The sequence below is a fragment of the Orcinus orca genome, chromosome 11, assembly GCF_937001465.1.
Source record: "Orcinus orca chromosome 11, mOrcOrc1.1, whole genome shotgun sequence".
Taxonomy (NCBI): domain Eukaryota; kingdom Metazoa; phylum Chordata; class Mammalia; order Artiodactyla; family Delphinidae; genus Orcinus; species Orcinus orca.
This window is the reverse complement of record NC_064569.1, coordinates 85727094-85753422: the sequence shown is the minus strand read 5'-3', so window position 1 is coordinate 85753422 and position 26329 is coordinate 85727094. Positions and strand designations below refer to the sequence as shown.

General features: G+C 50.1%; 1 protein-coding gene across 6 annotated transcripts in view; it reads right to left on the bottom strand.

The window, feature by feature from the left end:
* CHST11 (carbohydrate sulfotransferase 11) overlaps positions 1 to 26329 on the bottom strand; it is a 286641-nt gene that overhangs the window by 48524 nt on the left and 211788 nt on the right. For 3 of the 6 annotated variants that reach the window (XM_033427583.2, XM_033427582.2, XM_033427580.2), the window contains exon 3: positions 18452 to 18481. The exons of the other annotated variants lie outside the window; for them this stretch is intronic. In XM_033427583.2, coding sequence (XP_033283474.1) covers positions 18452 to 18481 — 30 coding nt within the window. The remainder of the gene's footprint in view (positions 1 to 18451; positions 18482 to 26329) is intronic. 6 annotated transcript variants of the gene reach the window in all.

Below are 26329 nucleotides of genomic sequence, written 5' to 3'. Positions count from 1 at the left end.
TCCTTTGCAAGCAAACATTTCCCAAGAAGACATGAGTAGGTGGATGGTACGACCAAGGAAGCGAAAGTGGCGGGAAGAGCAGAGGGCAGATGTCGCCCTGCATCCTTGATGCTCAGCCCTGGTTCTCTGAGACCCCCGGAAAACTAAGCCTAAGAACCCAGGCTCGTGAAGGGAGGCAAGAGGAGATGCACACTGGGTCTAGAACATGCACTGTCGTTTTAAAAAGCCCCAACGCAGCATCTGACCAGCTCACAGACACCACACTTCCTGTTTGTGTGAACTGGTTCTGTTTTTTTCCAATTAGATTTCTACTCACTGATCCTCTCCAATTTTTTTTTCTTTCTTAATTGAATAGCAAATCAAAAGGAAGACGAAGGAGAGCTCGCAGTGTTCTCCTCCCTCAAAGGCCAAGCATCTGTTGGCTTTGTTCAGTCTTGGCGCTGACCATGGCATTTCATACTGTTCGAAATTAGTAGCTGTGACAATTCATCTTCAGGACAAATGGGTCCTGGGTAGACCAGGGGCAGACTCGCCCAGCCAATGGGGTGAGCGTGGCTGCTGCCCAGGCCCGGGACCCCGTGTCCTGATGGATGGGGGAAGTGCAGGGCAGGCGAACCTGGCGAGGGGCCTGCAGGACCAGAGTATGGAAGAGGAGGCTGAGTCACAGCCCTCAGGGAGCAATGGGGACAGAACTGAAGACAAACATCTCAAAAACAGGGCAGTGACGGCTGCCCAAGTCCCCAGAAACTTAGCTCAAGTGCTTGTCCTAGTTTGACATCATAAGTCCTGGCTCTGCCTCTCAGAATGGTGAAGCCATGATGAGCTCACCAACCCTTCCTCGGTTCCGTCTTCCATAGCCGAGAAAAGGGGAAAGTCATGTTATCCACTACGTAGTAGAGAATCAGATCGTGTGGGTAAAATGCCCGGCACACAGTAGGTCCTCAGGAAATGACAGCTGGTACGGTACTCTGAGCGCCATCCTGCCTGCTCTGGGGGTACGTTTCAGGAGGAAGTGTGTTTCCTGGGGCCCCAGATGCCTCCAGCATGTTTACGGAACCAGGAAAGTCCACTCACTCAATTTACGAAAAGCGACATGCTTATAAAAACCAGCCTCAGACTCAAAAGTGTAGAAGAGCCTGGAAGGCACAGTAGGTCTGGAGAGAGGGATTGCTTTCGAGAAGCTGTGGAGCAGGGGACCAATTCCTAAACCATTTGCACGTTTACGCCAGGAAATGGGTGTCCGGCAAAGAAAGCTGCGACCGGGATTGCCGTGTAGGAAGTGGCTTGGGTGCCCCCTGGTTCCTGGAGCTTCTGGAGAGAGTGGAGCCCGCGGATCAGCCCTGGCCGCCCACCTCCCTGAGCATCTCCCGGTGCCGGCCACTTCTCTGGGCAGCTCATCCTCTGTGCCCCCCACCCCCGGGCCTGCTGGCCACTCAGTAACTCTTCATTCAGAAGAACACTTCAAAGAAACGAGGAGTCCCAGCTCAAAGGGGGTGTTTATAACTTGAAAAGTGCTGATATGCCAACCAGCCATTTGCCGTGAAGTAGGTATTAGCTAGAGCAGCATTTCTTGGAATTAAAAAAGAACTATGAATAGACTGTTATGCTGCGTCTGTAGTCAGAAGCCTCCAATTAATGGCAGGAAGCCTATATTCCTGCCAGGCTGCAGCCAGCACTGTGTGTGTGTGTGTGTGGCAGAGAGAGACAGAGAGAATGAATGAAAAATGGTGAGCAAGGAGACAGTGGATGAATGTGTTTGTACAGCAAAAGTGATGGCTGGCATGTTGATTTCTAGAACAAATTCACTGGGCCACTTTGGATCTCAGGTTGTCATCCAGGGGGCCAAATGGAGGGTCTAGAAGACAGTGCATCGGCGGGGGGTCCCCCCATTCTGGAACCACGGCAGCCAAGTCAGAGTCCTAGGGCCAGGCCTGCAGCCCACCCTGGTGGAGCCAGAGGACCAGAAGACGAGGAGGCCGGAGTCACAGCTGTGCCCATTTTGTGCCCTCGACCTCAGTGGATGTTGATTCTCCAAGGGAGAAACGCGTTGGCGTTCCATGCACCTTGGAAAGTCAGAGAAGCTTTCCTGACAGGAGCGTACCTCCCGCAGCTTGTTCTCTCAGCCTGCAGTAACTTCTGCCTTTTTTCTCAAGAGCCTCCCTTGTCTTGTTTAATTTAGACACGGGTAGTAATGAGGGCTGTGTCTGCTCCACTCTCGTCCACAGGATTGAAATTTTTCATTAAGGAGATCCTGGGAGACCAGCCGTGCGTACTCTTTCAAGCGTCACATCTGCCTGCCTGCTGCAATCTTCCGACCAGCACTAAATGAAAGTCCTGGCTGGCGGGCAGGAAATGCCATCCAACTCTCCCTCTAAATAGCTGTGATTACTTACCTGTAGGGAGGAGAGGCGGGACTAAAAATAGCCAACACTCCTGAAAGGGACTAGGTGGGTGGGGAGTATTGTGAAAACACTGATTTTTCTAAATTAATGCTTTATCAGTAACACATGATGAGGCAGCCTGATGCGGAGAAACAGCCTGAGCAGGGCACTAAGCAGCTGAGTAAGGCTGGGCTGGCCAAGCAATCATTCTTGGCCTCGGTTTCCTAATCTTAGCCATGGGGACTAAAAAGAAACCCTCCCCTCACAGGACGGTTGTGCAACTGAAATGAGATGATGTGTGTGAACGTGAATGGCAGAGAAGCAGAAGAGCACACTAGGGGAGAGCAGTGTTCTAGAGCCCAACTCTCTGGGTTCAAATCCCAGTTCTGCCACTGATGAGCTGTGTGACCTTGGGCAAGTCACTAAACCTCTCTGTGCCATGGTTTCCTCATCTGTCAAGTGGAGATGACAACTACCCACCTATCTTAAGGGCCTGTCATGAGAACTCAGTGAGATAACGGGCATCCCATGCCTGGGAGAGTCCCTTTCCCATAGTAAGTGCTCATAAAGACTGGCTTAGAATAGCAGGTAGCTGCTAAGTGCAGCTAATGCTGCCCCACGGGAGGGGCTCCCCGAACATTTCCCGATTCTGATTCTGGGCTATTATCCTTTATTAAGGCTGGTTTTACTGGCACCTACCACCAGCTCCAGAGAATCACCACAGCACAGTCTGGAGTCATGAATTTCAGGAGGAGCTACTGTGAAAGAGGTGCTGATTCTAAGACCTTGATCCTCTAAAAATGGTTTGGGGCAGTTAGAGCGTCTCTACCTTGGCTTTCCCAGCCTCCTGAATAAGTGAGAGTCCCCGTGGTAAGCAGAATAGTCCCCTAAATGCCCACATCTCAATCCCTGGAACTTGTGAATATGTTCTGTTACCTGGCAAAGGGGGAAGAAATTAAGGTAGCTGGTGGAATTAAAGTTGCTAATCATCTGACTTTAAGGAGAGTGTCCTGGGTTATCCAGGTGGGCCCAATAGAATCACAAGGGTCCTTTCAACGGGGAAGAGGTGAGAGTCAATATCGAGTGAATATCAGAGTTATGCAACGTGGGAAAGGCTTGTTGCTGGCTCTGAAGATGGCAGGGGGCCCTTAGAAGCTAAAATCCCCTCATTTTAGCCAAGTGAGACCCACATCAGACTTCTGACGTCCAGAATCATAAGATGTAAATTTGTGTTGTTTTAAGTCACTAAATTTGTAAGTCATCTGCTATAGCAGCCATAGGAAATTAATACAGTCGCAGATGTTTCCTTCTAGGCCTGTGAACCCCTAAAGGGCTCGGGAGCACCCAGAGACCACTCTTACCATCCCGTCCCCTATTACGTTTGGAGCAGTACTGTTTACATGTATTCACTCACCCTTTTAGCAGATACCTTCTGAGAACCTGCCGTACGTCAGACCTGGCACTAGGTCCTGGGGACGCAGCAGTGGAACAAGACAGGCCCCTTGCCCTCATGCAGCTCAAAGACAGAGTGGATACTGATCTTTAACAGATATTTACAGAGGATGATCATAGAGACACTTTTATGGAGCCTAATATGTGCATGGCACTGTGCCAGCCCTTCCCATATATTAACTCGTTCAATCCTCACAAGCACCCCTGAGGGAGGTACTGGGGCCCTGGTTATCGCCCCCATTTTACAGATGAGGGAACTGAGGCACAGAGCTGGGCGGTGGTGGACCAGATTTGGAATCCAAACTCTTCTAGTTTGCATTTAAAACGACAGGGGATGGAGATCGTCCCAGAGAAGAAGTAGGTATGACCGTGGTCCCCAAGATGTCCCTCCGGCCTAGAGAATGACAAGCCCCCATTTAGAGCAGGTGCCTGTGATTTTGAGAAGGTGGGTGTGAAAGTAAATGCTAAATAGTGTCCCTGAGCCCTTGGCACCCCCTGTGCAAAATAAGCGCCACCAGATCCACTGGAGCCCGGGGCTGGGGCCGTACCTTTCTCCAGGCTTGGCGGGAACTCCACGCCTGAGCCCGAGCAGGGCAAGCCAGCCGACAGGCAACAGGCCCTTACTGACTGCTCATTCTCAGCGCACACAGGCTGTCCATTTAAACGCTGATCCAATATTACTGTCCATTGGGTAAGCTCATCGAGATTTCATAGGTGGACGCTCACTCAGCAAGGGACAGGCACGACACACATGAGCTCATTTATTCCAGCAACAGCCTGCAATCCCAGACCCATTCATCCCTGCGCAATATTCCCCAAGGGGCGGAGGCAGAAAGATGGCGAGGCTTCCTGCTGGGGGGAGGGGGAGGTGAGCCACAGGTGCCGCCGCAGAGTTGCGAGGCTGCTGCCCTGGGAGCCTGGCGGGGTGGCAGCAGCCCTCGATGTGCCCCTCCAACACGCCGCTCCTTAACCTCTTGGGGCCTGAGTTTCCACATCCATAAAGTAAGGAACAATAATAGTACCTGCCGGGGGTGGGGGCAGGAGGGGCGGGGCAGGGATAAATTGGAAGATTGGGCACTACTATATATAAAATACATAACTAATGGGGACCTGCTATATAGCACAGGGAACTCTTCTCTATACTCTGTAATGACCTATACGGGAAAAGAATCTAAAAAAGAGTGGATATACATGTATGTAGAGCTGATTCACTTTGCTGTACAGCAGAAACTAACACAACATTGTAAATCTACTCTACTCCAATAAAAGTTTTAAAAAAAATAAAATAAAAATAAAACCATGTTTTGTGGATGCAAAAATAAAAAAAGTACCTGCCTGATGGGATCGGGGAGGCGTGAGACAGTATGAAGTGTTTTGCTGGGCAGCTGGCACCTAATGACCACAGACTCGGCGTGAGCTGTGTTTATGTCGGGAAGAGTCCTGTTTAAATCCCCACGATGGCTCTGAGAGAAGCGACCGGTACTGTCTCTATTTTACAGATGACGACTCTAAGCCTCCCAGAAGGCCCAGAACTTGCCCATGGACTGGCAAGCCGAGGGCCTGGGCAGGATTCACACCCAGGACTTAAGACTGGGCTCTTCTCACAACTCTGCCTCTAGCTCAGATACTCCGAGTTTATACATGGTCTGGATTTGAACACTAGGTCTCCAGTGCTAGCCCATGGTCTTTGAAACCGAGGACTCTACGAGTGAGGTACTGCTATCATGCCCATTTTACAGACAGAGAAACTCAGGCACAGAGAGTTTGAGTGATGTGCCCCAGGTCACAGAGCTGGGTGGCAGTGGATTCAGATTTGGAACCCAGGCAGCCTCCCTATAACTCTACTAGGCTGTATCTAAACTATACGCTGTGCTATCATACAGACTGTGTACTGTGCAGCACTCCTCACCACCATCAAAGCTCACTTTTGGATGTCGCTCCAGGTCAAATATCAAACAGTACCGATGTCCGGCTGAGCTCAGGATCGCTGTCACCACCCTCTGCATTATCATCACCATCACCATCAAAGAAAACCCGATTCCTGACATTTATCAAGCACCTTTTACATCTCCACGCCCTTTACCATTCATCCCTTGGCCCCTCTGACTTCAGCCCAGCCCAGACAGGGAGCAACGGCAGGGAAGATAGCCACAGTGTGCAGAGGCTGAAACTGCCCAAGGCCCAGAGTTATCTGGGAGCAGATGGGGCTTTGCGCTCGGCTCTGCCACCTCCCAGGCTGGGGCCTTTCCCCCCCGGGGCCCCAAACTGCTCATCCTCTAGCATTCGTGGGCGAGGCAAGAGGAAGCCCCCCACCAAAAGGAGGCTGCCTCGCAATGGGGACTTGGGTCGGTTTGCTCACAGGGATGGGGCTCCCCTGAGGGGTCCCTTTGTGCTCCTTCTCCGTGTGCTTGGTTTGACCTTTCAGAATGTATATAAACATCAGTGCGTGTGCACAGCCCCACGATACTGGACTGGGGACGTCCAAATCGCAATGTTCCAAGACATCCTTTGGGGGAGGCAGGGGGCCAAGGTGCTGCCCACCAGGCATCTTGTTGGCACATAACAGGTCGGGGAGACTTGGAAGTGGCTCTTTCTGCCCAGCTTCCCCAAACAGCACAGCGTCCTGACCCCAAGGAGAACCCGCTGCCAGAAGGACCACAAAGGGCCCACTCACGGTGGGCTGGCAAAAATGCACCCAACATGTCTACCATCCAGCCTCGCCCGCAGTTCCAACTGGGTTCTCCGGGCAGCCTCTGCTGAGGCAGAGGTGCGGGCGTGGAGGAAACCTGTTAGCCATCCCTGTGACGAGAGACCCCGCACCGCAGCATCAAGGGGAGGTGGGGAAGAGTGGCCTTGAACAGGAAACAAACGTCCCCAGTGAGACTAGTCCTCAGGGAATCAGCCACATGGGACAAACTGAGACGTGGTCCAGAGGATGTCCTTCATCTGCAGGGCTCCCCAGGAAGGAGGTCGCAGAACCAGGGGTCCACGTCGCCACATGCCCTTTACCTGCCATTAGACACCCTTGTAGAGTGAACCACACAGAGTGCGGGTGCAGTTCTCTTATCTTCACACACAACTGAGTGGAAAAGTCCCTTTGCATCTGGCTATGTGTACCTGGAGGTGGTGGCTCCCACCTGGGTTTTGTAGGTACACCTGTGGTGCTCAGAGGGGGCAAATGCAGGTGAACAGCCACGTTCGCAGGATGCCGTCTCAGCCCAGCTGATTTCCACCCGGGAGGGCTCCATCCCACAGACAGGCACGCACCCACTGTCATCCTGGCTGAAGAGCATTAGAAAGCCAGGCCGTCAAATGCCCAAGCAGAACAGATGCAGCTTAGCCACATCCTCCGATACCTGCTGGAATTCCGAGGGGGCCTGGGTTGGAAGTAACCACAGCCTGGCCTGTGTTTGAAGAGGCTGAGCGCCCAGAACAGCGCGGCCAGGCTGGTGGACAAGGCACAGTTGGAGCTCCGTGGCTCCCAGGAGAGCCTAAGAATGCCTTCTCTCTGGGTCCTCACGGCCCAGCCACAGGAATGAGGGGCTGGGGTCCTTTAGCGAGCGCACTTTCTCATTTATCTTGGGGTCCTATAGCAGGAGGTAGGAAGGGAATCAGGGCATGCTTGCACAAAACAATAGAAGACTGTCCCCTAAAATAACAACCTCCTGCCCCCAGGGCTGATGAGAAGTACGCAGCCACGCGGCTCAGAGCTCAGATGGGCATCACCCCATAAAATGAGAGAAACGGCCCCCATCCACTCAGCCCAGGAGAAAAGGCCATTTGCGCCGGCGAGGAGAGAGGAGAGGTTTAAAGAACGATGACGTCAGCTTAAAGAACGTACATGCAGTGTCAGAGGGGCTGTGGAGGGCACCAGGCTCTGGCTAACCAGGATTCCTCCGGGCCACGAGTTCTGAGGGTTAACAGCGGATCACTGTAGAGTTGCCCAGCTATCTTCACACCAAAAACTTTTCCCCAGGCCTCCGGAATTCAGTGGCTCTGGGAGAAGGTGGCTGTGTGGGCTTTGGAACCAGACAGACCTGGATTTTTATCTCAGCTCCACTACCTTCTAGCTGTGTGACCTTGGACATGTTACCTAACCTCTCTGGGTCCTAATTTCCTCATCTGTGAAGAGGAAGTAGAGATAAGAGGCGAGTTTGGTGTGAGGAGCTTTACATCAGGCACACAGTAAATACACAATCAAAAGGTATCATCTGGGGCTTCCCTGGTGGCACAGTGGTTGGGAGTCCGTCTGCCGATGCAGGGGACACGGGTTTGTGCCCCGGTCCGGGAAGATCCCACATGCCGCAGAGCGGCTGGGCCCGTGAGCCATGGCCGCTGAGCCTGCGCATCTCCGCAATGGGAGAGGCCACAGCAGTGAGAGACCCACGTACCGCAAAAAAACCAGAAAACAAACAAACAACAAAAAACAAGTTGCTTGTTTAAAAAAATAAAAAAGGTATCATCTGTTCCTTTTGCTTCTTATCTCATCAGGGAAGGTGAGCAAAAGAGGGGCTCTGAAAGCAGCCTCCAAATCCTAGTTTTACCTCTCAGCTGGCTGTGGACCTTGGGGGAAGCTGGGCTCCTCTGTGCCTCAGTTTCCTCAGGTGTAAAATGAGAGTAATAACAGTACTGACCTCAAAGAAACCAGATGAGACCATTTGTATAAAATGCTCCCACAGTGCCTTATACAGAGTGAGCGCTTGATAAACAGAAGCTCTCTGTGTGACGTTTCCATCCTAACAACTCATTCCTGACCCCACCCAGCCCAACCTTCATTTACCCTCACACCCCATCAACACACTTCCGACGAGACTCAGCTTTCCCTGAGATATTCCTTTCCTACCTACGTCTGGTGCCCACCATCCCGTCCCTCCCATAAAGTTAACTTTTTGGGGTCAGAGAAAGCACCAGGTAGACCACGCTGAAGTTTCAAGAAAGATTTTTCCATCTATGGTGGCTTCCCATTGTTCCTTGTTGGAGAGAGACGGGGCAAACAGGTCAGATCCTGAGCCTAAGACGAACTCAGGACCAAGCGACGCAAGGTTTTCATCAAGGTTCTGTGCTTTAGTTGTTTCCTTTTAAAGTTGTTTCCCAAAGCATCCCTCATCGGCAGAGTCTGGATGCCAACTCGACTTTGCCCTCTTAAGTCCCTTTTAGATTCACCCTTCAAGGCACTGCTTAAAAAATGACACGTGGCTGAGAAGAGAATAAACTTCTCCTTTCCCACTTCCGCCACCGCCCTCCACCCCCAGATTTGGATTCAATTATAAACTGTCTGATGTTGTCCTTGGGTCCTTCCCAAGATTAATTGTAAAATCAACACTAAGGGCATTAAAAAAAAAAAAAAAAAAGAGCCTGGCTGTTTATTCACAGAGGAAGAAAAGGGGGGATGATTTCTGATGCTGTTTTCTACTGTCTTCTTGTAACATCCTCGCCAGAAGCTTCAGGATAAATGTACCAGCAAACAGATCAAAACTCCAGTGTAATTCCGCAACATCAACTTTCTATTCTTCTTAAAAGCGTTTGCTATTTATTTGGATACATAACCTATTCAAATGGTGTCTCGGTGGGGCAAGAAAATACTGGGACCTCCTACAAAAGAAAGCTCATCAATAAACAAGTGAAAAAGATCAAATCCATTTGGAAACTTCAGGCACCGTTTGACAAGGAACATCTATCTTTAAAAAGCATTTATGGGGCATCTCAGGAAATGTATGCAGTGGACAAGCTCATCTTGGCATGAATATGGTTTTACTGAACACGACACGGCTGCTCCAGGGAAGATGTGAGAACATGATCTCCCTCCCCTGCAAATATTTTATAATTGTCTCAGGATACTGAAATGGAAGTTTCCAATGAAGCACAAAGCTACATTATACATAAGGTGGCTCAATACAAAGCAGGTACTGGACTATAGGCAGACTTTGCAAAGGAGGCACCAAGTGCTGAGTGGCCCAACTCTTAACCCGACCCACAATCCCACCCAGCCTTGCCCACGTCAACACAAAAGAGTGGAGTTTTAGGAGATGGGAAAGATTTTAGAGTGGTTTACCGGAGAGAGCTGTTGAACCGCCAAAATCCCACCTGCAAACACACCCAAGTGAGAGGGCTGGGAGGTTTCCCCCTTCATCTTTTTTTTTTTTTTTTTTCGGTACGCGGGCCTCTCACTGCTGTGGCCTCTCCCGTTGCGGAGCACAGGCTCCGGACGCGCAGGCTCAGCGGCCATGGCTCATGGGCCCAGCCGCTCCACGGCATGTGGGATCTTCCTGGACCGGGGCACGAACCCGCGTCCCCTGCATCGGCAGGCGGACTCTCAACCACTGCGCCACCAGGGAAGCCCCTCCCCCTTCATCTTAAATTGAGGGAGGGCAGCTTTGAAATCACCGAAGAATTTAATATATGTGCCTCCCCGCCATTTATGGGGCCACATCTACCCAATGTCTGAGGCTCAAATCTGCCACTTCCTAGCAGCTTTGACAATAACGCTTGCTGAACTGGAGAGCAGCCCGCCCTCTCAGACTTCATCAGGGAATAGGTGGATGTGGCTTCCCAAGGACCAGATGGGGGCCCCACTCAAGGAGGGCCCTCAAGGCTCATCCCTTGCATGGTACCCATGCCACCCATGGGCCACCTGCATGGTAACTATGGAATTCCCAATCCTGAGGAACGAGGTGGCAGCAACAAACTGGAACAGAGCCTCGTTATGGAAAAAGAAGGTGAGAGATCCTTAGGGACAGAGAAGTCTCCAAACAACCCACGAGAGGCCCTGCTGGAAGCATCTGCTGGGTCTAGAGAGAGACAAGGCCAACTCAAGACTGCGTAATTCGTGCACGAATCTTCCTGCATCTTTCCCACTCCTCCCGCCCCCCTCACTTAAAAGCTCAAGGCAGAGAGAGAGCAGATCCTGACCCAGCTGTCCCCCAGCTGCAGGAGCAGGCCAGCTGAGTGGGAGGGAGAGGGCTCGACTTTAAATGAAAGATCAAAAACTCGCTTTTTTGAAATAAAATTCGCATGCCATACAACTCACCCATTTCAAGTGTCCTGTTCAATGGGTTTCAATATTCACAGAGTTGGGCATCCATCATCACGATTCATTTGAGGACATTTTCATTACCTCAAACAGAAAGCCCGTACCTACCAGCGCTCTCCTTAGCTATCCCCCCCCAGCCCCTGCCTCCCCCAAGCCCTAAGCAATCATTAAACTACTTTCTGCCTCTGTGGATTTGCCGATTCTGGACATTTCACAAAACTGGAATCATACAGTATGTGGTTCTCTGTGACTGGCTTCTAAATGAAAGAACCATACATGCTGACCAGACATCCCAGCCCTGCAACTTTCTGGGTTCTTCGACAGCCCCTTCCTCCGAGGGAAGTGGTAAGGATTAAATGAGATGTGCCCAGTTAACCACTTTGTTTGAACCAGCCTCCCCAGCTCTGCCCTGAACTGGCAGAGAAACAAATCTCCCAGCATGCCTGGCAGTGGCAGTGTCATGATTCAGATAACATCTGAAAACCTCTATGAGGGCGGCGTCTATCTCCGTCACTCTCCTGTCCCCAAAGGCACCTGGCGTGAGCCGGGCATATGTCAGAGACTCAATAAACATTCATTTGTTAGCTGATGACAGAGGGAAGAAGAGAGGATGCTGTGGAGCCCACGGGGGCGCGTGGCGGGTCTGTGGGCAGTGCAGCTCACGGGCTCCCCACACGTGGACTTGGGCTTGGGATGGCCAGGGGGCAGTGCCAGGTGGCAGACAAACTCCGCTGCTTTCTGCTTACGTTTTATGCATTTCTTCGTTTTTCAGTTTCTTTGTCACTGACACCTGCTGCTCTGTATTGTTCCGGAGGCAAAATGTAAGGCAGAAGATATGTGGGATGCGTTATTCCTCCCCACCCTGGCTGCTCTGTTGGGACGTGCCTCGTCCTTGGACCAGGACCGCCATCCCACTCCATCCTGGTGACCTTTCTCTTTCCCTACGTTCACGACTCTTGTCATCTCCTCCCCTATGGCCAGAGGCCATGAAACTATGAAGGTGAAAATGACACAATCTTTTCAACTGACGTGCCCCAGGGAGACCCCAGGGGGCCCCAATGCAGGTAACATGGGATCCTTATACCAGAGCCTTCCAGAGATGGGGAGGCTGCTCTCTATAACGCAGGAGTGAGAGTGGATCCATCCCCAAAGTTACGGATGTTATTTCAAAGGAGGATCTTTAAATGGCAGAGAGAGGGGTTTTCCAGGGAGAGCCCAGCCTGGCTTCTGTGTGCTCCCAGAGGACAGCACAGGGTGGGATGCATGGCGGTAGGGGGAAGATGCAGCCTTGGGGGATAGAGTGCGTGACAAGCTTCGTCAGCCACTGTGCCCGCATCGTCCTGTGGATCTCAGTTCCTCCCCTCAAGGATTCTGCCGGAGAGGCGATATCCCCTTGTTACAAAAGAAACATGGGCCAGGGAGCTGGTCCGACATCACACAGAGAGGCACAGCAGGTCCTGACGCTCCTGCTGGGGCAGCTGGCGAGTACGCCATGCCCGCTCTCAGCTCGTTCCACTGCCTCCTGACCCCTGTGAGGTAGGTGTGACCTACCCCAGTTCCCAGGTAAGGGATCAGGCTCTGTGAGATGGAGGGTTCTGACCCAGGTCACTCAGCCAGTCAGTGCGAGTTCAAATGCAAGTTTGTCCCTGCAAAGCCTGTGGACTCGCCCAGCCTGACTACCCGTGGATGCTGGTCAGGGGCAGGCTGGGCTCTGCGGGTGCCCCTGTCTGAGTGCCCGTCTGAAAATGGCCCGGGAGTCTCCACAGTGGAGGGGGGCACCGTGCACAAAATGGAAAAAGTAAGGATGTTCCTGAGTGGGTGTAAGTGTGTGTGTGTGCACGCATGTGCATATTCATAAGGTGTCTGTTTATGTTGTTTCTGTGTCCGTGGATACACCAATGGGTTTGTATCTGTGTGTCACTGTGTACATATATGTTTGTATCTATAGATATTTATTTGTGAGTATTACTGTGTGTTCATGTCTGTGTGTACGAGTGTGTGTGTGTGTGTGTACAGAGTGTGTATGTGTGCGTGTGTGTATGTGTCCGTGTGTGCTTGTATGTGGCTGGGCGTGTATCTGCGTGACTGTGTATATGGGTGTGCGAGTGTGTAAATAACCCCATGCATGTCAGGAGAGACTTAGGAGATTGGGTCCCCTCTGCAGCAGAAAATTATTCATTTTTTTCAGTTAATAGGAAACAAAGGAATCTTTTCTTAAAGTTTGGCTTTGGGGCCCCGGAATGTAAACTTTATGTAACTATGTTTACAGTCTCTGAGGGAAGAATGTGCCTTTTGAAGATCGAGCCTGAGAAAATTTAGAATTCACTGTTGAGTTTCAAACTTTTCTGACTACTCCACAGTGAGAAATAAAGTATGTCATTGCATATATATGGGATATATGTACATGCATGTATACATTTTTCTTAAAACAATACTGACCCTTACCATGTGTAATGCACTCTGATATTTTAAATTCTTTTCTATTTCATTTTTTTAAACGCCAGCTAAACTTACGTCGCAACCCACTAATGGGACATGACCTGCAGTTTGAAAAACACTGGTCTACAGTGATTCCTCCCCCAGCTCTATATAAAGCAATTTCATCCATCCATTTACCAAACAAACATAGAGCAGTTACTAGGTGCCAACTACTTGTCTGGGTTCTTGGGAAACAAGTTTCCTGCCCTCCTGGCACTTTCATTCTAAAGGAGAAAATAAACCACAGACCCCAAAACACTTAAGATAATGTCAGGTGGCGACAAAATCTCTGAAGGTAATTCAGTGGCTGCTCAGAGAGGACTTCCCGGAAGAGGTGACCTGAGTGATGAAAAGGAGCTGGCCATGGCAAGAGGCAGGGGAGAAGGGCTATCCTGTATTTTGTCTCCAGTCTCCACTGTCACAGGTTAGAAACTGACCTTGATTCAGACACCAGTCACGGTTCTGTCTGTCGCTCCCCAGCCCTGCTCTCCCCTCGCCTTTTAGCTGCATGTTGCCCCAAGTGCTCCATATTAGAATTTGGCAGCCCTACACTGGCTCATAGTCATTCTTTCCCTGGAACATTTCAAAATAACATTTGGATTCCATATATATGTGTTAGCATACGGTATTTGTTTTTCTCTTTCTGACTTACACACAGACATAGAGAATGGACTTGAGGACACGGGGAGGGGGAAGAGTAACTGGGACAAAGTGAGAGAGTGGCACGGACATATATACACTACCAAATGTAAAACAGATAGCTGGTGGGAAGCAGCCACATAGCACAGGGAGATCAGCTCGGTGCTTTAGTGACCACCTAGAGGGGTGGGATAGAGAGACGCAAGAGGGAGGAGATATGGGGATGTATGTATACATATAGCTGACTCACTTTGTTATACAGCAGAAACCAACACACCACTGTAAAGCAATTATACTCCAATAAAGATGTTAAAATAAAATAACGTTTGGTCTGATTAATTCTGTTATTAAGACAAACTCCCTGAAGACACAGTCAATCTTGTGGAGGGTGGTTCGATTGCTCAGTAAGGCTCAGAAATGAAGGGGCAGAAGGCCAGGCAATGGGGCTCAGAGAACACGTGTAGGAAAGCTCACGTCAAAAGCAGCAAAGATGGTGGGCAAGCCTCCCCCTCGAGGCTGGCATTGCTTCTCCAGGGCTGTCTGCATGGCCAGCTCCCTCTCTGCCTGGTCAGCTCCCTCTCTGCCTTAGATTCTTGCTTAAACGCCATCTATTCAGCAAGTCTGCCCTGCACACACTATTTAAACTGCAGCCCTCCCTCCCGACTTACCTATTTGACTTGTTTATCTGGTTACCTGGCTCCTCATCTAGAATGTTAATTCTACAAGGGCCATTTTTATTCCCTAGCTAGTACACAACTGGTGCTCAAAATAAATAGCTGTTGCATGGGTCAATAACACTCCCATTTCCTGCGCACCTGCCATGCTCTGGGCTCTGTACCAACATGGTCTCTAGTGCTCTCAGAAACTGTGCAAGGTGTGTATTATCATTCCCATTTTGGAGATGATAAGATGAAGGCTCAGAGAGACATAATAAATGCAGTGAGTAAGTGACAGATTTGGAGCTGAAACCTGGGTCTCCCTGACTTCAAACCCACCATGATGCTTTCACTCACAAAATAAGAATGTTGCATACTAAGCGAAGTAAGTCAGAAAGAGAAAGATAAATACCATATGATATCACTTATATGTGGAATCTAAACTACAACACAAATGAACATATCTACAAAACAAAAACAGACTCACAGACATAGAGGACAGACTTGTGGCTGCCAAGGGGGAGGTGAGAGGGGGAAGGGAAGGACTGCAAGTTTGGGACTAGCAGAGGCAAACTATTATCTATAGGATGGATAGATACCAAGGTCCTACTGTATAGCACAGGGAACTATATTCAATATCCTGCGATAAACCATAATGGAAAAGAATATGAACAAGAATACATATATGTATAACTGAGTCACTTTGCTCCACAGCACAAGTTAACACAACACTGTAGACCAACAATACTTCAATAAAATTTTTTAAAAATAAGAACGTTGCAGAAACCAGATGACCCACACCAAGATCCTTCCAAAGGCAAGCTCCGTGGGCACAGAGCGTTGTTCTTTGTTTTGCCTAAAAAGGGCGTGTTGTGCATCAGCAGCAGAGATGCTTCTCTGACAAACAGCTGGGTCAGCTCCTCCGAGTAGGAGGGCAGTTTCATGGTGTAGTTTTATTTATAAGCAGTTTCCATGCGTTTGTTTTCCAACACACTGGGGCACATGGAACATGAACGGGCAGAAACTCTCATGCACTGAATACCCCCTACCGGGTGCCCTGCGGTTGAAGCTGGGCGTGCAGCTCTGCGTGCCTCTCGGGGTGGTCCTAGGGGACGAGGGGGCCCTGGGAGGGGACACAACAGCCTTCCATTTCCCTCTGTACCTCAGGAACAAACAGCCAAGGTCACATTAACCAGCGGAGACCTCTGAAGGCTGGCGTTCTGGGACACCAACAGAGTGGTTCTGCTTGGGGACAGCAGCTGCTTCAAATTAGAAGCTACTCTAAACAGAGAGCTGATTCACAAGGTTTTTCTGGCCTGGAGAGAGACCAAGAGAGACTCGGGCCACAGCCTTCATCTTCAGACTCTGGCGCAAAAGCTTCCAGTGGAGGCGTCAAGAAAGGAAAGGCCAGAAGCGGTGACAGCCAAGGCAGAAGGTCCCAACGCCCCCCTTCCCTGACCATCGGCAATTCCCAGAATGCTTGGGCAGAGCCTGAGCGCCCAAGGTGATGGCAGTCAAGCCCGGCACAAAGGGATCATCTCTGCAGGGGAAGCCGCCCCCATCTGGTCACCTGCTCACTTTCCCCACGGTCTCAGCCACCCCATCAGCTGGGTCAGGGGTTCAATTCCCGCCAGGAGACCTTATCCCTGGCTCACTTTCCCCATGGTCTCAGCCACCCCATCAGCTGGGTCAGGGGTTCAATTCCTGCCAGGAGACCTTACCCCTTGCTCACTTTCCCCATGGTCTCAGCCACCCCATCAGCTGGGTCAGGGGTTCAATTCCCGCCAGGAGACCTTATCCCTGGCTTTCTTGATGTCTGAGCTTGGAGCCGGGAAGTAAGGGTTAGGCCCTGGGGAAGGGACCCAAGCAGGGGTAGTTCCCCAGGCTGGTGGAGCAGCGAGGGCAGGCAGGAGATCTTGCCTCAGAGGACACAGAAATGATGGGCTCCCAACTGTTTTTCAAACTGTTCAGTTCTCATGGCCTGGACCAGGCGGGGTGTGCACTGCCTCACCTCTACATTTTCAGTTCAACAAACCTTTGAGTTCCCACTTGGTGCAAGGCACTGGGCCAGGCCCTGGACATGTAGCCCATTGACCAACCTGAGTGTCTGCTACGAATTAGACCCCGAGCATCCACGATAAGAACGCAGCAGTAACTAAAAGCTAACGAGCCAGGCACTGCCCTAAATGCTTTTCACATGTTAACTCATTAATCCTCAAAGCATCACAAGTGAGTCCTCAGAAGCTAACCACGAGTGTATCTGGGGAAGCAGGACACAGGCCAGTTGGGCGTGTGCCTGGCGTGTCTGAGGAAGCACAGGGAGCCTGGAATGAACAGGGTGGTGAGCGCCAGGCCTCCCAGGCCTCGGGGAGGACCTGGGCCTTCACAGTGAGGCGGAGGTGTGCGTGCAGGAGCGACGTCATCTGACTTACGTTCTAGAACAGCTCTGGCTAAAGCATTAGAATGTTCTTTGGTGGGGAAAAGGGTGGAAGCAAGGATGGTCCAGGCGAGACTGCAGGAAAGAGACAGCAGGCAGGGTGGGGAGAAGCCACTGCCTTCCTGGTCTGTTTTGAAGGCAGAGCTGAGAGCAACTGTGTCTTGGATGAACATGTGGCGTGAAAAAAGAGGGTGTCCGCACGGGCTCTGAGGATCCTGTCCTGAGCAGCCGGAAGGAGGGGGCTCCCAGGCGCCGAGGTGGGAGATGGGAGCTGAGCGGCTTTCGGCAGCTCCTGGCATGTTAAACGTGCAACGTCCAGTGAAGACATCCAAGAAGCAGATGGGGAGACAAGACTGGAGCCCAGGGGGCCCACGTGTCAGCCAAATAATGCTCTGGACAGGAACTACCGATGCTTCATTCAACAAATACCCTGTTGTGCACCTACTATGGGCTGGCACTGTTGCAGTGAATGCAGCAGGGAACAAAAAGACAGCCCCAGCCCGGTGAGTTTCCAAGAACCAGCAGGCATGGGAGGGCATGCTGACAAGGGAAGATGCCCAGAGAGCCTGAGTGGCCAGGAGATCAGCCCTGACCACCCGCCTGCTGAGTCCCCCATGTGCCCCGGGGCCCAGGCCCCTCCCTGGGGGCAGCGCCCAGCCGCTGCTAGCGCACGAGGAGGAGGTGGACGCCAGGCTCGCATTCCATCTGATCGGTGTCCTATCTGCTGGAATCCATTATCGACTCTCACTGACCCGCTGTCTGCCCTTGGAAAGATATCTAAACTGCACTGTCTGAGCCAACACCAGCGAGGACGAATAGCAGGGGACCAGTTAATGTTTCCAACATGTTTTAAGACACTGCCGGGGGCAGGGACGATTCAGGGAAGGAGCTGAGGGACCAGGGGAGAGAGACGACCTGCTGCAGTGGCCTGGAGGTCGTTCGACCTCCTGGCACGAAAGGCTGTCTGAGCCCTTCCTGAAGCTTCCTGATGGACCCTGAGGAATCACCTGGGCTCAGTTCTCCAACACCCATCCCATAGGTCTGCAGCTTCGTGTCCGTGTTCAGCGCTCAGGTTCAGGGCCGCCTGGGTTTCTGACCTCGCTAGCTGTATGACTTTGGGCAAAGGACTCAACCTCTGTGTGCCTCAGTTTCCACATCTATAAATCAGGACTGCTGTGAACGCTCACAGAATTGCTGAGAGGATTCAGTGAAATAGTACAGAGCACGATCTAGAACACTGTCACAGAATGAAGCACTCCCCAACTGTTAGCAATTACTATTTACCGAGCGCCTAGAAGGTGCTGGCATTAGGGTGTCTTTGAAGTGGGCCACAGACAACTCGTAAATGGCAGGCAAAGGAGACGCTATCGTGACTTACCCAAGGTGGAGAAACTCTCTCCAAGGATCTCTGAAAATGGAAGAGAGAAGAATTTCTCAGCCTGCTTGTCGAACGAATAAAAGGTGGACGTTTTAGAATCCGCGGTGAGCTTGGCACCCACGTGACCATGAGCTTGGTGCAGCTCATGAACCTGTGAGTCCTGCCCGCCCCAGCCCAGCCTGGCTACCAGCAGTGAGTGTCTGCTGAGAACACCCTGACCCAACCCCAGGAGACGTCGGCCTGGAGAAACACTGGAGCCCAGGGCTGGGGGAGGGAACCATAGGACAGTCTGTGGCCAGGGTCACATGGCTGTGCCCCGCCATGTCCCAGCACCGCAGCGGGTGTCAGGCTCCACCTTCCCTGCCCACTCTCACCAGAACTAAACATGCAGACCGGGCTTGGGGCGGCCCAGGTTCCGTCTTCCTGTCTAATTTCCTGCTGCATCCCTGACTTTCCATTCTGAAGTCTCACCTGGAGGGACCTCGCCGGTCTCGCAAAATGCTGACCATTCCTGAGTGCTGCACCTTGAGCCTCTGCTAGTCTCCTGCACGACAGGGAGCTCCCTTCACCCAGGTAGCTCAGCCCACCATCCCAGCTTTAATCATCACCAGACCCCTCTTATACTACAAGGACAGCCCACCCACGGTGTGCCTGAGGGGCACGCTTCACAGAAAGTGGCAATCTTCTGGTTTCAACCTCAGTGATTTGTTTTTGCCTGATTTTCAAGAATGCTGGGGAGGAAAATATCTTATTATAGGAAAAGAAGATTTTCAGACACATCAGAAGAAATGATCCCATCACTTGAAGGGAGAGACGTGGAGGTGGTAGAAGAAGCAGAGGACTTGTGGGCAGAAAGACTTGAGTTTGGATTCACTTGGTAGGAGGTCAACCTTGGACTCAGCCTTTGAGACTCAGCTTCTCCATGTGTCAAATGAAGTAGTTATAAAGATGAAATGAGACCACACGTGTAACGAACGTGTAATGGGACTAGACTATGGAAGGCATTTAGCATTATTATTATGATTGCTGTTGTTGTTCTTGTTACATTTTGCCTGGCCAGCCCCTCTGACTCTCCCTTTTTGAATCTCATGACTGCTTACACCCTTAATCTTTTTGCTATGCCATTTTCCCTAAAAGCTGCTATAATGGGGGGAAAACTTTCACTCTCTGGAATATGGGGTGATATCCCAATAATGTCTGGCCCAGCGTGGGTATGGAATAAAGGTTTTGAAAATGAAATCAACAGCATAATCATATATATATATGAATTATGATATATAATTAATTATATTAATTAACCAGGTGCCAGGCACCGTGCTAATTGCTTTGCATACATTATTTTCATGTAACCCTCTCCGTCTTACATGAGTTAATTATTAGCATTTTCCCCATTTTACAGACGAGGAAAATTAGGTACTGGGTTAACCTGCCCAAAGTTACATAACCAGTAAGATGTGGGGGGAGGGATTTGAACCTAGATGATCTGACTTTGTTAATTGCCCTTTTGACCACCACCACATGGCCTCATGAATATATAATTTTCAGTGCAAATGTAGGAGTGGGAAAACAACCTCACTGATGTTTAATCTGACATTGTTAGAGTTGAGTCATCAATTATGTGTGATGGGATAAAAATGAATAATACATTCCAGAAGTTATGTGGGGACAGCTGTAAGAAAGACGGGCATTGCAGCAAGACTATTCCTGGTTCTAAGTGAGACCAAGAAGCAATCCGGGAAGGGCTGCAACAGAAGATGAAATTATAGAGGGTTCCCAGTGAGGCTTCTCACCCCACCACTCAGTAAGCTGGGGACACCATTATTTCCTGCCCCCAGTGAGCAATGTTTTGCAGTCCCTGGAAGTAGAGAACTAAAATCCTTTTTCCAAATCACTGGAGATCTAACTGGAAGCAGATAACAGGGCTCCGGTTAGTCGCTTATTTTACACATGAGAAAACCTGAGGCCCAGGGAAGTGAAACAGCTTGTCTCAGGTCCCACAGCAGATAAGAGGAAGCCATGTGTTAGTGATCAACCTCATTCATTCATTCATCCAACAGACACTTAATGAACACCGACTGCCTGAAATTGACCGGGAGGCAAGCACCCTGTTCTCCGCGACTCAACAATCCAGACCGGCGACGTCCCACAGAGATGTAATGCAAGCCACACTTGTACTTTACAGTGTTCTAGCAGCCACATCAAAAGAGTAAAAAGGGGCTTCCCTGGTGGCGCAGCGGTTGAGAGTCCGCCTGCCGATGCAGGGGACACGGGTTCGTGCCCCGGTCCGGGAAGATCCCGCGTGCCGCGGAGCGGCTGGGCCCGTGAGCCACGGCCGCTGAGCCTGCGCGTCCGGAGCCTGTGCTCTGCAACGGGAGAGGCCACAACAGTGAGAGGCCTGCGTACCACAAAAAAAAAAAAAAAAAAAAGAGTAAAAAGGAACAGGTGAAATCAACAATTTATTTAACTCAGTAGGTCCAAAATATAATTGTTGTAATTAATATCTGACAAATATTAACGAGGGATTTTCCTTTTTGAGGGTACCAAGTCTTTGAAATTCAGTGTGTATTTTACACTTACAGCACATCTCACTTTGGACTGACTACAGTGAGCTTCTAAAATACAGCCCGGTCATTTATGGTGCCTAATAGGGATTGACCAGATAGCAAGTGAGGACTCTTCTCTAATTCATATGGTCTAGGACAAGCGTGATCTGAATTAGCAAAATCTGAATTAAAGACAACATTTGATAACATTCAGTAGAATTACTTTGAAAAGTAGAGTAAACGCAAAAGAGTGCTTGCTTTAGATAAGATTTCCTGATTAAAAAGTCATTGGCACACGCTACGTTAAACTCTTTAAAAACTAATTAATTTTCTTAAGATTAAACAAACCTTCAATCATGTCTCCAGCACTAATTTGCTCAACAGAAAACTCCCTTAACAAATAATGGACAGTTGGGTGGCAGTGGTACCTGTGCTGAACAGGTAAGTGCAGCAATGAAGGAGCTGGGAGACATTCATTAAAAGCTTTAATCAAGCACCTTCTGTATGCCAGACATGGCCCTCAGCCCTGAGGCTAGAGGTGAATGAGGATGGGTCATGCTCTGGAAGAGTTTGCACAGTAGCTGGCAAGATGGGCAATGATGTGCAAAGCTCTATGGGAACACAGGAGGGAAAAGATAAGTTCTGCCTCAGAGACAGGAATTGAGCTGAGCCTCAAGCGACCACAAAGTGTTTAACAGGTGGAGACCAGGAACCCTGGCAGAGGGAGTGAGAACACTGTCACGAGTGTTTGGAGAACTGTGGGCAAGGAGACTGGAGGCCCGGGGTGGGGTGGAGAAGGTGGAAAGGATGCTGGGGAAAGGGGCTGGAGCTGGGATGGAGAGATGCCTTGAAGGCCAGGCTAAGGCATTTGGATTCGGAGCCATAACTGTAGTTACAGGGTTGCACATAGCAGGGCTTCAGTCAATGATGGATGAACAAATGGGTTGATAAATGATTGTAGGAAATGAACAGAAGTCTTAAAAAGGGGGTGGGGTGGGTAGTGAAGCCGGGAAGCCATTGAGGTTGAGGGGCAGCTGTCCAGCTGAGAGGCGGGTAATGAGACTTGGACCAAGTGCTGACAGCAGATGGGAGATGAAGCACAGATGTTTTCAAAGGACCCAGAGGAAGAAAATCCAGAGTTGGTGAAATTGCTGTAGGGAGTCACCCTTCACTTGGCTAAAGCCAATATGCGATGCTGATGTGCTAGAGGCTGAAAAGTCCCAGTTAAAAGAGAAGAGGCTCACGAAGCCAGAATGTCTAAGAGCCCCGTGGAAGGAAGACGCTGAACCTGGGATTTACAAAGCATTCCTTTTTGAGGGCAGGCTGATGACACTTCTGTGCCAGCTCCTCATTTTTTCCCCTTATTTTCCAATTTTTTCAATAGAGAGGCCATTCATTTGGTAAGACATGCAAAACACCTGCCGACTCAAGTGGCTGGGAGGATACAGGGAAACAGGAGCCCCAGCCCACTGCTGGTGGGTGTCTCGACACACAGACTGTAGGGAAACTCTTGCACTTGTGCATCTGGAGGTGGACATGCACCAGAATGTTCAAATCAGTGCTGTTTCTAATGATGCCAAATTGGAAGCAACCCATGTTTCTATCTATAGAGACATGGATAAATAAAATGTGGTACGATCATATGAAGGTTAACGATACAGTAATTAAACTAAGAGATCCATGGGGCTGAACCTCAAAACACAAGGTTGAGTGGAACGGGCAAACTGAAGAATAATATATCCAGGATGACAGTACCTATATGAACTGTGGACACACACAGCTATACTATATATCGTATACGGCTACACACAGTAGAAGTTAAAGTGTGAAAACACAGACTGGGATTTACATAGTATATTCATAATAGGAGGCTGAGAGGAGGGAGATGAAGAGGAGGTTCAAAAGAGACTTCTATGTTGATGACGATTTATCCCTATTATATGGCAGACCTATAAAAGAGCTGAAGCAAAGACGCCAGAATGTTATATTCATTAACTGGGGATGGTGAGTAAAAGAGTGTTTATTATATCATTTGCTTTATCTTCAAAGATTTTCCAAATTGAGAGAAAGAAAAGAAAGAAAGAGAGAGGGAGAGGGAGAGAGGGAAGGAGAAAAAAGGTAGAGTGGGTGGGAACCAAGCAGGAGACTTGAGAAACTATTCTGTGAGTCCCACCAACTAGGGTCTTCACACAGCAGAGGGGGTGCAGATGGTGATTTAACACACCTAGAGGTTCCCCTGGGGTCTATGTTTTGTGTACACTCAGAATGACTGCTCTGGCAAAGGAAAAGTAAACTCCTTTCCCACGTGTCCCTTTCTCAGCCCTGCACCACTGCCAAAATAGCGTGTGGGGGGGTCACATCATTTATTTACACAAGGTCCTCGGTACATGTACACCTCCACTAATGTTATTCATCCCGTCAACTCCTCCCAGGCTGTCCCACTGTTCCCAGCAGTCCAGGAACATGACTTCACAGCCAAGTGTCACATGCAAGTCACTCCTGTATGTGGCAACACCGGGTGTGCACAAGAAAGGAGAACTGTGACGGGACACACGAGGGCTGCTTCTGCACAGCGGATGCCTTCCCCCACTTCCGGCCAAGGGCTGTGGGGGAAAAGGACTTTTAAAATGATTTAATAGTAAGGTAAAGCACAGGAGGGGCAGAATTGAGCGCAAGGAAGCATTCTTGTCACTAGTTCCGAAACAAGACTGAAGTAGCTGCCTGGCGCTCCCTTTTCTGCCAGCAACGGTGCCTTAGTCTCTTTTATGTCTCCAGGGCTCTGCAGAGTAGGTGCTCAGGAAACGCTTGCTCGAGAAGTGGAACTACATGGCCACACACACGCACATGCACATGCACATACGTGTGTTTGAGAACTATGTTCCTGTTTTCTTGAGTCTTATCTCTCTTAATGGGGCAATGTCACCTAATGATTCACGATGTTGATTCTGGAACAAAACTGCCTGGGTTCTGGGAGCAGACATGGCGCCTCTCTTTGCTCAGTACCTTCACCTCATAGCATCTTGAAGAGTTGAGCCCTTAGCACAGCAAGACAAGGCCCTCAGCACAGGAGCTGGTACATAAGAAGCTCTCACTAACCGTTAGCAATTTTCACTAGTTAGTCCTCACGGCAAACCAGGTGGACAGGCAATACCATGTCCCTTTTACAGATGGGCAAACTGAGGTTCAAAGCAGTCCTGTTACCTGCTCAAGGTTACACAATTTACTGGTAAGTGACAATGCCAGGATCTGAGGGCAGCTCATCTATCTCCAAAGAACTCCCCATACCCTTCGCTGTTGCAATTTCCCAAGAGCTGATTCAAGGACCAACGATTTCCACAATCTTCTCTGGCTGCTTTGTCTCCCACCCAACAAAGGGTCTGGTGGGAACTCTCTCAGCCAAGCGGAAGCTCCCGACTTCTGCGGCGCGGGGGCCTGGAATCTGACTCAGGCCCGGGGAACTCTAATTCCCACATCAAAGCTGAGACCTGAAAAATCGTTCTAAGTGCACATAGAGGGCAGAAAGTTCTGAGGCAAAAGGAAGATACCAATGGGCTTTCATCACTCCCCACTCACCCCAGGACTGATGCCAGAGATGAAGGCTTTGGTGACATCTCAGTCTTTTTATCCCAGGAGTTCAAAGAACCTCACACCCATTCTGCCACATTCAGGCTTCATTTTGTCGAAGTAAACATGATCCCAGGTAGAACCCTGGCTGGCGACTCTGGTGAAGGCACATCCTACATCACATTCATTCCCTCCACCACGGCGGCATCAGGACAGGGGCTTGTGCTTGGAAATGACCACCAAAAACAGACTCACAAAGTACCTGTGAATGGCGTCCTGGCTACCAGGTATAGCTCTGATCTCTCAGAGCCTGGGGCAGTACCTGGCACAGAATAAGTGTGTGATAAGTGCTGAATAAGAGGAAAGGGGATCTAACCAGTGGATTCTCACTGGGTCTTCACAGCAGCCTCGGGAAGTAGGGGGTTATCATCTGTATTTTACAGGTTTAGGAAACTGAGGTCCGGGGAGGGTTAGAGGCTTGTCAGAGCCTCACGGCTGCTGCGTGGGTGCAGAGATGAGCTTGAACACAGGGCTGACAGGTCTTTAGATTTTGAGCTGTGTCATGTCCTTGATACTACACCAGCGTCTACATAATACACGGCAAAGCTTTCTGACAAATAGATATGCCAGTTAAACCCGGGCAATATGGTAAATGTGGCATAGCCACCCAGGGCCAAATCCAATCAGCTGCCCCTTTTCTTTGGTCCTCGGGCTAAGAATGATTTTCATATTTTAAATGATTACACTTACATGGTTATATAAGTTCCCACACAATAGCCTCAATTTTGCCTCTTGGCCCACAGAGCCTACAATGTTTACTATCTGGACCTTTAAGAAAATGTCTCCAGACCCCTGATATAAACCACATCTTATTTTATTTGAGGTCCCAGAGCCTAGGGATGTGCCTGGGGCCAGAGCCAGAGACGTCCTCTCTAGACCCAGGCCTTGCTATCCCTCCAAGGTCAGCTCTCACCACAACACACTAGGCTCTGCCTGCCGAACTCCTCATCCACAGTATCAGCGGAGTTGCCCCTTCCTCCAGGAAGCCCTCTTTGATTCCTAGAGACCAAATAAGCGGCCTTACTCTGTGCCACCATTTTTTCCCCAGCCCTCTGTAACCCACACATGCTGGCACGTGGCATACTGCATTAGCATGCCACTTTCTCGTCTCCCACGCCGAGCCCCAGACTCTACAAGGGCAGGCGCTGTTCTGTCAGGGGCAAGAAACAGCGCCATTTAGGTGATCACACATCCCGGTTTGCCTGGGATGTGGCCCCAGCTCAGGCCTGTTGACCTGTATAAGTATTAATGATGCCCCTTTCATTCTCACAAGCATCTCAGTTTGGAGGATAAATCACATTGCCATCCTGTGTACAGCTTTGGGGTCAAGTCAGAGTTCTTCCACTTTCTAGCGGTGTGGCAATGGATAAATGACTTAACTTCTCTGTGTCTCAATTTCCTCCTCTGTAAAACGGAAATAATAATAGTGCTCACATCATAGGTTTGTTGTGAGGATTCAATAAGCTAATATACATAAAACACTTCGAACAGTCCCTGACAAACTGCAGGTACCACATAAGGAGGAGCTGTTGTCACTGGTCACACTGAATCCCCGATGAGTAACACACGTCTTGTGCTGGCAGACTGTCACACACACTGCCTGGATGAACAACGCCTGACCTCAGAGGTGGGGCAAAGCCAACCCCAAGGTCCAGCTTCACAGAGCTGGTCAGGGAGCATTCAGGCCAACAGACTCACCGTCCGGCTGCCC